Source organism: Cryptotermes secundus, unplaced genomic scaffold (assembly GCF_002891405.2).
Source record: "Cryptotermes secundus unplaced genomic scaffold, Csec_1.0 scaffold188, whole genome shotgun sequence".
NCBI classification, from domain to species: Eukaryota; Metazoa; Arthropoda; class Insecta; order Blattodea; family Kalotermitidae; genus Cryptotermes; species Cryptotermes secundus.
The window spans coordinates 411,818-424,445 of record NW_019738872.1 but is presented as its reverse complement, the minus strand read 5'-3'; the positions used below and the strand labels follow the sequence as shown (position 1 = coordinate 424,445).

Here is a 12,628-nt window from a genome sequence, read left to right as displayed (position 1 = left end):
GTTAAACAAGGTGAAGTAATAGGTCCAAACAGAAAATTCTGACTGCCCAATACATTGTGGGTATAATTGACACACAAGTTAACGTGAGATTTGAGGTTCTGAGATCAGGCTCTCCATTGTTTGGTTGATGGAGATGAGTGTTTCAGGGTATCATGAAGATGGAGGCAGCAGATTCCTCTGAATCATCAGTCTGTGTCTGCTGAACTCCATGATGTCGCACCCAAAAAGACTATCTTTGCACTTGAGCATGGGTTAGTGAAAAGTGTAGGAAATGGTAGGCATATTAACTTCTAGTTTTTACAACGTGAAAACAATTTATTTATGGTGAACTCTTTAAAAAACCTATACTCAAATTATGTTGACTTCAGAGTACTGGAATTAACTATGTGAGATCTTATGACAAAAATAATTCAGAATGGGGTTTCTATGGAGAAAACTTTCTTGTGGTACAGTGTTCTGTTATATCTATTTTTGTCAGTACTGAAACACGGAAAGAAACACAGTTGGAATTCTAATAATATGGTGGCCTACAAATATTACTATATATCAGTGAATTTTGGACAGTTAAAGCAAGAATCAGAAATAGAATATAATAAGTAGAGATGAGATACATAAAAACAGACAGTATTAAGAATGAATGCTGTATTAGGAAATAACTGCAAATACATTCAGTACAAAATGAAATATATGCATGCAGACAAAACTGGATAACCCATTTGGATAGTATGACTGATGAAACTATAGCAAAACAAGTAGAATTTGAGGTTTTCACAGTGGTGGTTATGAAGAATACTATTCAGTATGATAACAAATTCTGCACCATAAACAAAGAGGGCACCAAGACTGAGGTGCACAAAGTTAGAAGAGGAACTGAAGAAGACCTAAATGTATCTGTAATGTAAGCAGTCTGGATGATAAAGAGTTTTAGTATGAATAATTCATATCATCAAGGCTTGGTATGATTGCTTAAAATGCTGGAAATTTTCTGCTAGTGTAATTATATATATGTTACAGCTGGTGCCAGGGCCACCATTTGTGTTTGGGGCATTATTGGTTATATGTGCCCTTCTGGTCGCTGTCTTCATTCCAGATGGTACAACCATAGGCAGTAACCTTAGGACAAGCTCTCGACGACAATCAGGTAAGTTGTGTTAGGTGGATTGGATATTAGTAGTATAAAAATGCAAGTACTTGTTGGCATTGTTTGTTTTCTATGGTAATTCTGGTGTATTATGGTAAGTAACAATATTTGTTGGAGATGCTGTGTTGGATGCATGTATGCATGAAATATAGGCTTTAAACACAACACAACAGACTCTTGAAGTACCCCATCACAGTCATGAGATTACTGTGTGGTGTTCCATTACTGTTACATGTATAGTAGGACCCACAGTTTTATAACAGACAGTTAAAAGAAATATATCATTGACATTCTTTGGCCCTTTTCTGAGAACATTACAGAAGGAAGGACATACAGTTATTTTATGCAAGGTGGTAGTACAACACACTACTAATTATTCTTTTTATGTTATAAATGAGATATTTGAAGACAGGCTGATAACTCGCAGACCTGCAAGGTCTCCTGACTTAAAGCCCAGTGATGTTTATCTTCAGGGAATTATAGAAAATGAAGCATACTAAAATGATCCCTATATATTTTGTGAAACAGTTATGTCAGTAGTGGTCAGTGAACTCAAAACTAATGCCAGGTTCTTCGAGAGACTTGAAGTTTGTTTAGTAGCAGAAGAGAGACATTTTGAGTATATATTCTGATAATAACTTTTTATAAACAATTTATTTGCTTGTAGAAATGCACTCCATCTTTATTTTGCTCAGCAGATGGTGTGTAAGGTTCCAGCTAATAGGCTGACAGTGAGAGAATCATGTTTTTCAGGTCTTTGAGAAATATATCATGTGAGGAACAAAAAGAAAATAATGTTGAAAATATTGTAACCATTTAAACACCATCCAACATGAATGCTTGAACATTTTTTGAACTTAATTGTACATTAATTTCTTTTAGTGAAGTTTAATTATGTCCAAGTCATCTTTCATCTCAAATATCCATAGCTTCATAACCATTGAGAATCACATTAGTGTTCATATGACATTTCTGATTTGGAGTGGCTTCAAGAGTAAAATGCTGAAATACTGACAGTCTCCATACACTATATATATATATATTGTCACGTATTTGGGCGTATGACGCGACAAATAACTTTACGCCATATTTGATATAGCAAATTTTATTTCACATTCGCACTTACAATCACTCAAATTACAGATTCACAATTACTGCTATCTGCAGTATCACAAATAGTACACTCCAAATGCCAGAATACAACTGACTGGTTGCTGGCTAACTCGGAATTAACTCGGAGGTAGCTCGAGGACTGGAGAACTGTTGATAACACCTTGCTCGACTACTACTTAACTCGGCGACTGTCACATTACAACTGACTCGCAGCCGCTGTGCAGCTCACTTATATAGCCGCAGTGCTTGCCTGTTGCGTAATGAGTGCCACATCATCCTGTTATGTCACCGCTGTTGACTCGCGTTGCATAGCTACCAGGTTGCGGGGGCTCGGCTAACTTCGGCTCCGCTCGTGACGTCACTGCAGGGAGAGTNAGTGCTGGCTTCCCACAGCCCATGTTCCATCCTGGGTCTGGTCAAGTGGGATTTCTGGTGGACAAAGTGGTGCTGGGGCAGGTTTCCTCTGAGTAGTTCAGTTTCCTCTGCCAATCTTCATTCCAACAATTGCTCCACAATCACCCTCACCTATCTTCTGGGGCTGCTATAATAGGTCAGAAGTGGCCACAGTACAAGGGACTTAGTCCACACCACTAGCCATAAAAAAAAGGGTATCCATGTAACAGGCCATGGGGGCCCATAGGGTTGTGAGATGTTGAGGTTCCCACATTTTCTAGACAATCAGCTGATAGATGGTGGTTAGGTTGTCAGCCTTACACGCTGGCCGCCCTTTACCCCCAAGAATATTCCTGGTACTCATTTCTCTTAGAGGTTGAGTTGACCCCAGGGCCATAGTGCGGCTGGAAGGATTAGGTAAATTGAAAGAAAAAACCAGTTACCTCATCGGAATTTGATCCCGTGACCTTCTGGCTTGTAGCAGAGTGCCTCAACCAACTATTCTACCGCATGGCCCCAACCTGTGTACACATTCAGTAATATATAAAATGTTTCTGTACAGTCATGATAAAATTCATGAAATCTTTTTCCAGCTGCAGCTGCATTTTCAGAAAACTGGAATGTGGAAATTACACATCTCTGCTTTGAACCTTAAATAATGCAACATTAATTTTTGTATAAGTAACCACTGCTCAGTTTATGTGCAGTACTCTGTAATGTAAAGTCTGAAAAAATGTGGAGCTTATTTACAAAACTCATTACAGCTTCTAACATTCTAATTGCCCCAGAATTTTTTTGCTCACTTCCAAAGGGAATATGGCTGACACTTGTAACAAGTTTCATGCATCTCAGATGACATGTTTCTCAAGTTAATAAGGTGTGACCACTTACAGCTCTGAAGCTTTACAATTTTTGAGGTAATTTGGATGTGCCTACAATGATAATTTTTTAAAGTTTGCAATGAGCTATTATAGTGTTTTTCTCAGTGTGTTATCAAATGAGTTATTAGAGAAAAATCTCAAACATCTGCCTTTTCTACCCTTGTTGGGGTGATTTTTAAACACTTGTTTTTCAGATATCACATTTCACAAGTTTATGGTTCCATGACCAACAATAACAGATTTTGGATTGGAATTATTGACACCTTCTTTACAGTCTCTCTTAAACACAATCAAATACAACAGCTCACAATAAATGACTACCTAGGACTCGCTCCATTCTGGCTGAACTACACCTGTCTTCTCTTCTAGACTGTCTTCTACCGCAAATAACTTCTCATATACGGATAGTGCAGTGTTATCTGAATGGCCTCTTATGTAGTGTAGCATATTGTAGGAAAATATTTGTTGCTTGCTCGGACCCATGAACACTTTTTTTGCTTCTGCAGCAACGGATTACCACTTTGCATATCCATGGACACATTTAATTAAGACCCAGTGATGGTTTGTGTCCATGTAAACATGTTTGCCAATTCATCTCTGAAAAGTTCAAGTGCATATGGAACCAGTATAATATTAGGACTGTCTTCAAAGCTAAACACACTTTATGATCTATTTTTGAACACTATTCAGTAGTACCCCCTCGTTGGTGTCTCCACCTTATCGTGGTGAGGGGGTTTTAGTATGTGAGGGACCCTGAGAGCTATACCAGCGGTAGTGTGGCTACAGGCAGGGCCTCCCTTGCTGGGCATGTCAAAGGGTAGGCATCAGATGAAGAGAGACACCAAAAACCAAGAACTGATGCCAGAAGCAGCGACTTGAAGCACAGAGCAAATGATGCTCGAGATGGTTCAATGATGGTTCAAATTCGTATAGCAACAGGCATGACCAGATTGGTTTGAACAGCTGTTGTACTGCGATGTGGAAAGCAAATGGAAAAACTACCATATTATCACTTTTCCTGGATAGTCCCTTTCCAAAAACAGACGCCATATATGCGAACCAGAAGACGAAGAAGACGTAAGAAGATGCTGGATGACCTTGGGGACAGAAGAGGATATTCTCATTTGAAGGAGAAAGCTCTAGATCGCATTAAGTGGAGGAACTGTTTTGGAAGAGACGGTGGACCTGTCGTCTGACAGAGTACTGATGAATGAATTCAGTAGTATTCAGTATGAGTTGGAAGTCCAGGAGCTACAAATTGAGTTGTATCAGTGAATGGAAGTGACTACGTGAGGAGAAGCAATTGTGATACTGCAGATGGCAGTAATTGTGAAATTGTGAATTGTGTAAGTGTAAGAGCGAATGTACAATAAATTCGCTAAGATCCAAAGTGACGTGAAGTTATTTGTCGCTTCAAAAACACCCAACATGTGACAATATAATCAAACAAAAATAAATCCCCAAAGCCTTGTTGAACAATTCAGTGCACAACATAGAGACTTGCAATTCACAATAACTGAGGAAGTAAACAACCAAATAGCGTACTTGGATTTAAATGTAATTAATAAACATGGACAAATAGAAATGGAAATATACAGAAAACCTACGACAGATGTAACAATAAATAATAACTCATGCCACCCAAAAGAACAAAAATTAGTGGCATATGAAAACTGGATACACAGACTTCTCACATTACCCCCTTAAAGAAAACATGAAAAACAAAGAAATTGTATTTTTAATATAGCACTAAATAATGGTTATAGGAAGGAAGACATCTTACGTTTATATAACAGACTCAAACAACGGAAATATAATCTGGAAATTAAAACCGAAAAATAAAAATGGGTCACATTTACCAACACAGGAAATAATATATGGAAAATCACAAAACCATTAAAAAACACCAACATAGAGATAGCCTTCAAAAGAACCTCCACCACAGGTAAAGTAGTAAATGTGAAATGAGAAACAAACCCCCCATGATCAGGGTGGGATATACAAAATAACCTGCCAGAGCTGTCAAAAAGTATACATTGGCCAAACTGGTAGAAATTTAACAAGATATAAGGAACTCATAAGAAATATAAGATTAAACAAAGATGAATTTGCATATGCCCAACATATACTAAATAAATGCCACCAGTATGGACCTATGACAGTAATCATGAAAATGGTTGAAAATGCTAAAAAGGGAGCATCATGAATATAAAAGAAAACTTCCACATATATCCTTTTAATAAACTCAATAAATTGATAGAAGAACAAAACTTACATGGGAGAATGATAACCCGTACAGTATGTTCAACATAATAGTAAGACATCAGTACACGCCCACACAAACGTTATAACGCACAAGGAGTACAAATACATGACTCAACACACCTTAGAACACTACAACAACAGCCCACCCTGAACAACAACAGGATGACACAAAAGGTAGGATGAAATAACAAACGCTCACATTGAGATAAAATGGGGATAATGGAAATACTACATTATACAATTTGGAACCACAAGGTGGTAGACGCTCGACTTTAACATATTAGTACATGCTGCTGTAATTGTTTAAATATTAGATTTTGTATTCATTGTATTATGATAACATTGTATGTATATATTAATATTCACAAAACACATTGTAATATTGGTTTCTAATTGTATTGATATCCTTCTGGAGATGGTCTATAAGACCGAAACATGTCAAGGATAAAAGATTAAAAAGGAAAAGAAAAAAGCATTTTATCAGTCTCACTGGATGGTGTTAATTAACCTTTATAATATTGCTAATGTGACAGACCAGGATGAACTACATCAAACTTTTAGCTTATGTTTAAAGTCTTTACATCCGATTTTCTTAATTCCAAATGCAGTTTATTATACAATTTAATACCCATATTGATAACGCTTTTCTTAAATGTTGTATTCTGTGCTGCTCAACTCTTTGACTTATTGTGCATCATTTCAAGCTGTTAGTGTGTAAGGGTATGTAGTGGCTGCATGAAGAATGGCTGGGTCAATTAAAACTTAAACCCACTTGGTGCTAACCTGCTTGCTGAGGCTTGTTGTGTGTCCTGTAGATGTGGGCAGCTGTGCAGCAAGGAGACGAGACAATGCTGAGGATGACATGGCAGATGACCCCACATGGTTCCACCGCCCTAAACTGAGACTCCAAGGTGCTGTGATAATGTAATGGTGTGCATAGTTTGTAGATACATGTTCTGTCTGCTGCCGTTATCCCCCTTGTGATGCATGGTGGAAGGAGCTACATTAGGATGTTTTCCAGTCATTCACTCATGATCACTAAAAGACCATTCTTCCAATACCTGAATATTGTGAGGTTTGGTGTTTTAGCATTGGTGAGTACTCATATTGTGGTCATCTATACATGTAAGTGAATACCACTCAGCAACATGCTGCTCTTGTCTTTAGTGTTGGAGTGAGTGTTCAGGTTGTACACTCACAGGAGGGGAGAGAGGACATAAAAGAGTGCTGTTTGTGCCAGCATAAACAGTGAACAGGAAATGCGGAGACATCAGCCCTGTTTAGAGCCTCTGTATGTAAGATAGATGGAAAACAAACCTTTATCACACAGACTGGTCACATTGTTTTGCACAGAGTTGCTGACAGGCATGTTTTTTAATGATTGCATAGTTTCTGTATGTTTGAGTTCATAATTATGTTGGCCATATTCATAAATGGAAATCAGTTTATGTAACTGTCCAGTGTATACCATGAGTCCATGCCTGTATGAAAATATTTCACTCTTTTTTGATGATTGCAGGAAGTATGACTACACACTCAGTGTTTAACTCTTTCTGTACTGCAGGTGAACATACTTTGTACATCAATGTGTAATGTTACATCGGATCACAGATCTTGTCTTTTGACATTCTGTATTCTAAATTAGCCAGAAAGCTGAAAATGGAATGAGTTGAACAGCAATGGTGTGTGTTGTATGAACTCATCTGTATTTAAACATCAGAATAAAGTTGCTGGTCTCTCAGTTTTACTTCACCAAATGAGGTTACTTTGAACCATGAATTATGTGCTTCATTACAGGTTTTGGTGGTATGTAGAATGTATGACTCAAAGTGAATTCAGAATTTTGTGATTTTTTTTATATGAGTATTGTATAGATATAATTGATCAGTGGGGTAGAATGTCATATGTCTGGATCTTGCCCACAGGTCTATCAATGGAGTTGCAGTATGAGGTTCAGCAGAGCAAGAAACATGATGGAATCAGTCCACTGTCACCACTGGTTGACAATTCAGCAGTGCTTTAGTCAAAGAATTTGGATCTGGTTGGGTCGATCACCTAGGTTTCTTGCTTGGAAATCCAATGTTTAAAAAAAAAACTGCTTTGAATTCTGGAACAGGGTTTCTAAAGCAGTCAGAATTACCTCAGTAGTACCAACATTGCAATGTGAAATGTCCTTATTGTGATTTATTATGAAGTGCTTTATTATTTCATGAAAGTTGCCTCCAGCCACAGTCTTTCTTTAACTTTCATTATGTTGACAGATAGTTAATTGATATTTACAGTCAAATTCAGCCGTAAGAAGACAGGTATTATTTTATGATTTTCTTTGCAATTTTATAACACTTCTTTGAGCAAGACGTCTGAGGTATGCTGAATGACTAATCAGAGCAGGTGGCCTGCTCCTTTGTTGTGGAATGGATATTTTTTCTATGCAAGACAATTGTTGGTTGCTTTCAGACTTTGACCTAAGGAACTCTTACATAAATATAATCAGTACACCTCTAATATTGAGCTTCATGAGACTTAGGTCATTATTTTTAATATTGTTGTTACATTTACAGAGTATTTTATTTATTGAGAATACCACTTATATGAAAGCATAGCCTTGTTTGCCAGAAACTTCTACATGCATAACATGACAGTATTTAGTTTGTTCAGTTCTCGAAACTTCTGATGTTGGCACAGCACCAAACTGAGGCTTGAAGTTAGAAGTGACTTCGTCATTTAATGAATTACATGATTGCAGGAACATTTTCATTGTGTATCCCAGCAATTCTCTAGGTCCATCGTTACTTTTATTACTTGGTCCTGCAGGCTAAGTATTGCCTTTGCTCAACATTACCTGTGAGTTAAAATATGCCCATCAACCCTGTAGAACTGGGAGATTTAGAATCCACTCATGTGGTAAATCGTGCCCACAGATATATATGAAGCCCATAGCACTGAGAGATGATTAAACCTAGACTTTTGCAACTAGGGCACACACACAGAGGATGTCTGGGACTTATATGGGACAGTTGCCTATATTGTACCAGTTTTAGTAAGGAAGTGTGTTCAGTTTCTGCCAATGTGAATGTTTTAGCACATGGCCAGAAGTTGTAGTATGAAATGTGTTTCTTCTGAGATTTTTATTCATAAACCATTTGGATTTTCTAAGCACTTATAAAATATATAGCAAGTGGTACAATTTTGGTAATACTTCCCAAATCATACCATGCTTTCCTTAATCATGCTCCTATAATGTAATGGAGGAATAACAATTTTTTTTTTGTTTAAGTTTTGTTTTCTTACTATTGCTTAAACATGTCTTTTACATACAGGAAGAAAACATTAAAACATAATGGAGGACAGTAATATCAGAGAGGTGAAGTAGAATGAAGCTTGGCCTTCAGGATTTCTATTAATGTTAACATAATATGAAATCTAGAAAAATTAAGCAACAGTCAAAAGAAAAAAATATTAAGCACCAAGATAGGCCACTGCTTTATTATTTAAGCTTTACAGAGCTCACTTGCAAAAGATGTTTAGTTTCTTTCTTGCTGAGCTTACTTCCCCTCACTCATCCACTTATTTCCATCTCTAATGCAACATAGACTTTTATTTTAAATGTCACTACAATAACACATAATTTCCTAAAGTGCGATTTTAATAACATTTTAAATAAACGTTTATGTTGCATTATAGATTAAAACAAGTGAGCGAGTGATGCATCAGTGCAACAGGATCCTGAAATATAATACTACTTCGTCTGTATTTTTCATGTGCTCATTTATTACACATTGAGCAAAGGATGGTATCTTCACTGACAGTTTCTTGGCATAAAAACTAGACAGTTCTTCATTAGAATTTTTAACCAAGCTCGACCTGCTTTTAGCTCCCTTTGATTTGAGTGGTTTTGCTGCTTCCTTTGTGCCTCTCTTGCAATCCCTTTCTGCTTGCTGTACTTTGCCATGTCTAGGGCCTACTTGTGAGGGCTTGAAGTCAAAACTGTTGGTTCATGCACATTTTTTTTTACCTCTGTCCTTCACAGTTTGAGGTAGACTTAGTAAGGGGGCTTATTTGTCCAGTGTAACTGCAAATACTGAAGGCTGTATTGTGAAACTGTGCTTCTTGCCAATTATTTGTTTCATTTGGGAGGATAGAAGTTATTTATTCTGTTATCACTTCAGCACAGTTTATGTTTATCACTAGCCCAAAAATCATGGTCTGAAAAACTGAAGAGTCAACTGAATATACATATCTTGCTTGAAAGTCATTCATTGCATGGCATATAGTTGTTACTTTTCCGTGTGCTCCCACCCGCAGACTTGTTTCAAACATTGTCACTATTCCATGGGTTAGTGCATAATGACTGGGCCCAGTCTTGCCTGATTGGCTTCTATCTTAGTCAGCAGGTGTTCCACCGTTTGTTCCATTGTTTAGTATGAAAATATAGCTACCTACTGTGGTCTCCAATCCAACAATTTGATCAATCCAGTCTCACTAACACCAGTTGTCACATAATGGAGTGACTGTTGACAGGGTTTGGATTGGTAACTGGATTTATTGAATGCTTACAGAGAATAACTACAAGCAACTATAGCGTTATCTCTAATTCACACACTCGGCTGTTCACTACATCATGTTCTAAGTCTTCACAGTCTGCTGTGGCTTCACCAGCCATTATCTGATAATGGCATCCAGTGCTGTAGATCACTCAATTTCCGTGTTCATGTCCATACTGGCTGGCGACTGTCTCACAGCTAACTCCACAGGCTGGTGGCCATCTTTCATCGACCTCCTGCTCTTCTGATTGATTCAGACTCAGTTGACTAAACTCTAGACTTGTCCTACTTATAACTCCTCGGCATGGACCACACAGAAAACAAGCTCCCAACAGTTCTTTTGTTGTTGCATTATGCAGCTGTTGCACAGACTGCATGGAGAACACCGGTTCACAGTTAGTGCAGTGGTGTGTGTTAGGAATCTGTTGCCTAGCAGCAGGCATTGTTTACAGAGTCATTGCTTGGCAACAGGTCTCCGTGCTACATTATGAAGCATTTCATCATAACTTTGAGACTATAACTTTAGTTCGGTTATATACATTTTGTTATAAACAATTAAGGGCTTAAATTACTGTCTGGAAAAGGTGCAGTTTTGTAATGTGAGTGATGGAACCAGCTTCTCAGTAAAGGAGAACTTATGTTATGCAGTTTTGAGAAGACGTAATTCTTATTTAATAGTAATTTTAAAACATGATACTTATTAAGTGGTATGTAATATCCCCTGAGCTAACCATGGTAGTGTTTTGCTGAATTATGTTCCTTATGGTAATTATAGTAAGTCTTCCATACCATTAGGAGCCAGGATAGCGTAATTGGTATAGCAACTGGCTGCAGGCTGGATGACTGAGGGGTGAGAGTTCAAGTCCTGGTAGGGTCAAGAATTTTATCTTCTCCACATCATCAACACGGGCTGTGGGGCCCACCCAGACTCCTATCCAGTGGATACTGGGGGCACTTTCCCTGGGGATAAAATGGCAGGGGCCTGAAGCTGACCCCTGACCTCCAGTTTGTGCCGAGGTCAAGGAAATGTGGATCTATACATCCACTCCCTCACAAGCCTTCATGGTGTAGTGCTTAATTAGTTAAGTACAGGGACAACTTAGCATTTCTACCTTTACCTTCTCTATCATTATACATCTCCTGTGCAGAGTGCCCTGTTGTGTCAGAACAACTTAGTGAAATTTATTTGAGTAATGTTTTTTGGGGACATACAATAATTTTGTTTCCTTCTAAAATTAAAGAACTCTTCTTGTCAGTCTGTTCCACAATAGGTTAGAGCACAGAGAATAATTTGACATTGTGCTTCAAGAGGATAATGTCCTACCTTTGTCCTTTACATGTTCATCTTAGTGTGCTTGTGGGTGGACTTCATCACCAGAGGAGGAAGTACTGAATTATAAAAAAAAAGCTGGATTATATGCCATTTGTAATTTTCTGTACATAATAAATACAAAGTCTTATGAACAAAACACTGATCTAATGCTAGTTGTTGTGAAGGTACATATTGCAGAATTAGATGCTGATTTAAGTGGAAAACATGTACAGGAGTTGTTATTGTTCATTTTATTTACTTTGTCAGTTATGTCTGTTGGAAGGCTGTGCTAATAATCTAATTAGTGAGGTGTGTTTATGCTGTCATTCTGTCAGTATGTACATCATGAGATGGATGCTGCTTGCATAAGATTCAAATGAAATTCCATTACTGTACCAGTATAAGAAACCTTTCTAATGATGAGCACTGTACTCTTACATAGTTCCCAAAACCATTCATATAAATCTATTTTACTTCATAATGAACTTAGAATGTGCAGCATGGGGTAGCACAGTTGGTTGAGGCACCGTGCTTCAAGCCAAAAGGTAGCAGGTTTGATTCCGGTTAAGTTCATTAGATTTTTCTATTGACTGAATACTTCCAGCTGGACTATGGCCCTGGGATCAACTCAGCCTCTAACAGAAATGAGTACCAGGAATCTTCCTAGGAGCAAAGAACAGCCAGCGTGTAAGGCTAACAACCTCACCACCATCTATGAGCTGATTGTCTAGAAAATGTGAGAATCTCAATGTCTCACAATCCTGTGGGCCTCCACAGCCTGTTACAGGAATAGCTTTATGAACTTAGAGTGTGCAATATATAGTGGAAGAAAATGTTGCTGCCATAGTAACCATTCAGTTGAGATTTTGTAGTTTTATGATCTCTTATGTATTAAGATAGTCCAGCAAGTATTGACATGTTGCATGTGACCCATTGTTTGTTTGTAAGCTACAGGAAACAGCAATTTTTAAAAAGTTTT

The 12,628-nt window shown here is 37.7% G+C and overlaps 1 protein-coding gene across 3 annotated transcripts in view; it reads left to right on the top strand.

Moving 5' to 3' along the window:
• The window catches only part of LOC111871090 (hippocampus abundant transcript 1 protein), a 77,526-nt gene extending 66,326 nt beyond the window's left edge, over positions 1–11,200 (top strand). For 2 of the 3 annotated variants that reach the window (XM_023863879.2, XM_023863880.2), the window contains exons 11-13: positions 1,015–1,141; positions 6,609–6,704; positions 7,719–11,200. In XM_023863879.2, the coding sequence (XP_023719647.1) occupies positions 1,015–1,141; positions 6,609–6,704; positions 7,719–7,816 (321 nt within the window). In that variant the 3' untranslated portion in view covers positions 7,817–11,200. The remainder of the gene's footprint in view (positions 1–1,014; positions 1,142–6,608; positions 6,705–7,718) is intronic. The other variant, XM_033754106.1, reaches the window with a different exon arrangement.
• Positions 11,201–12,628: the final 1,428 nt, after the last annotated feature.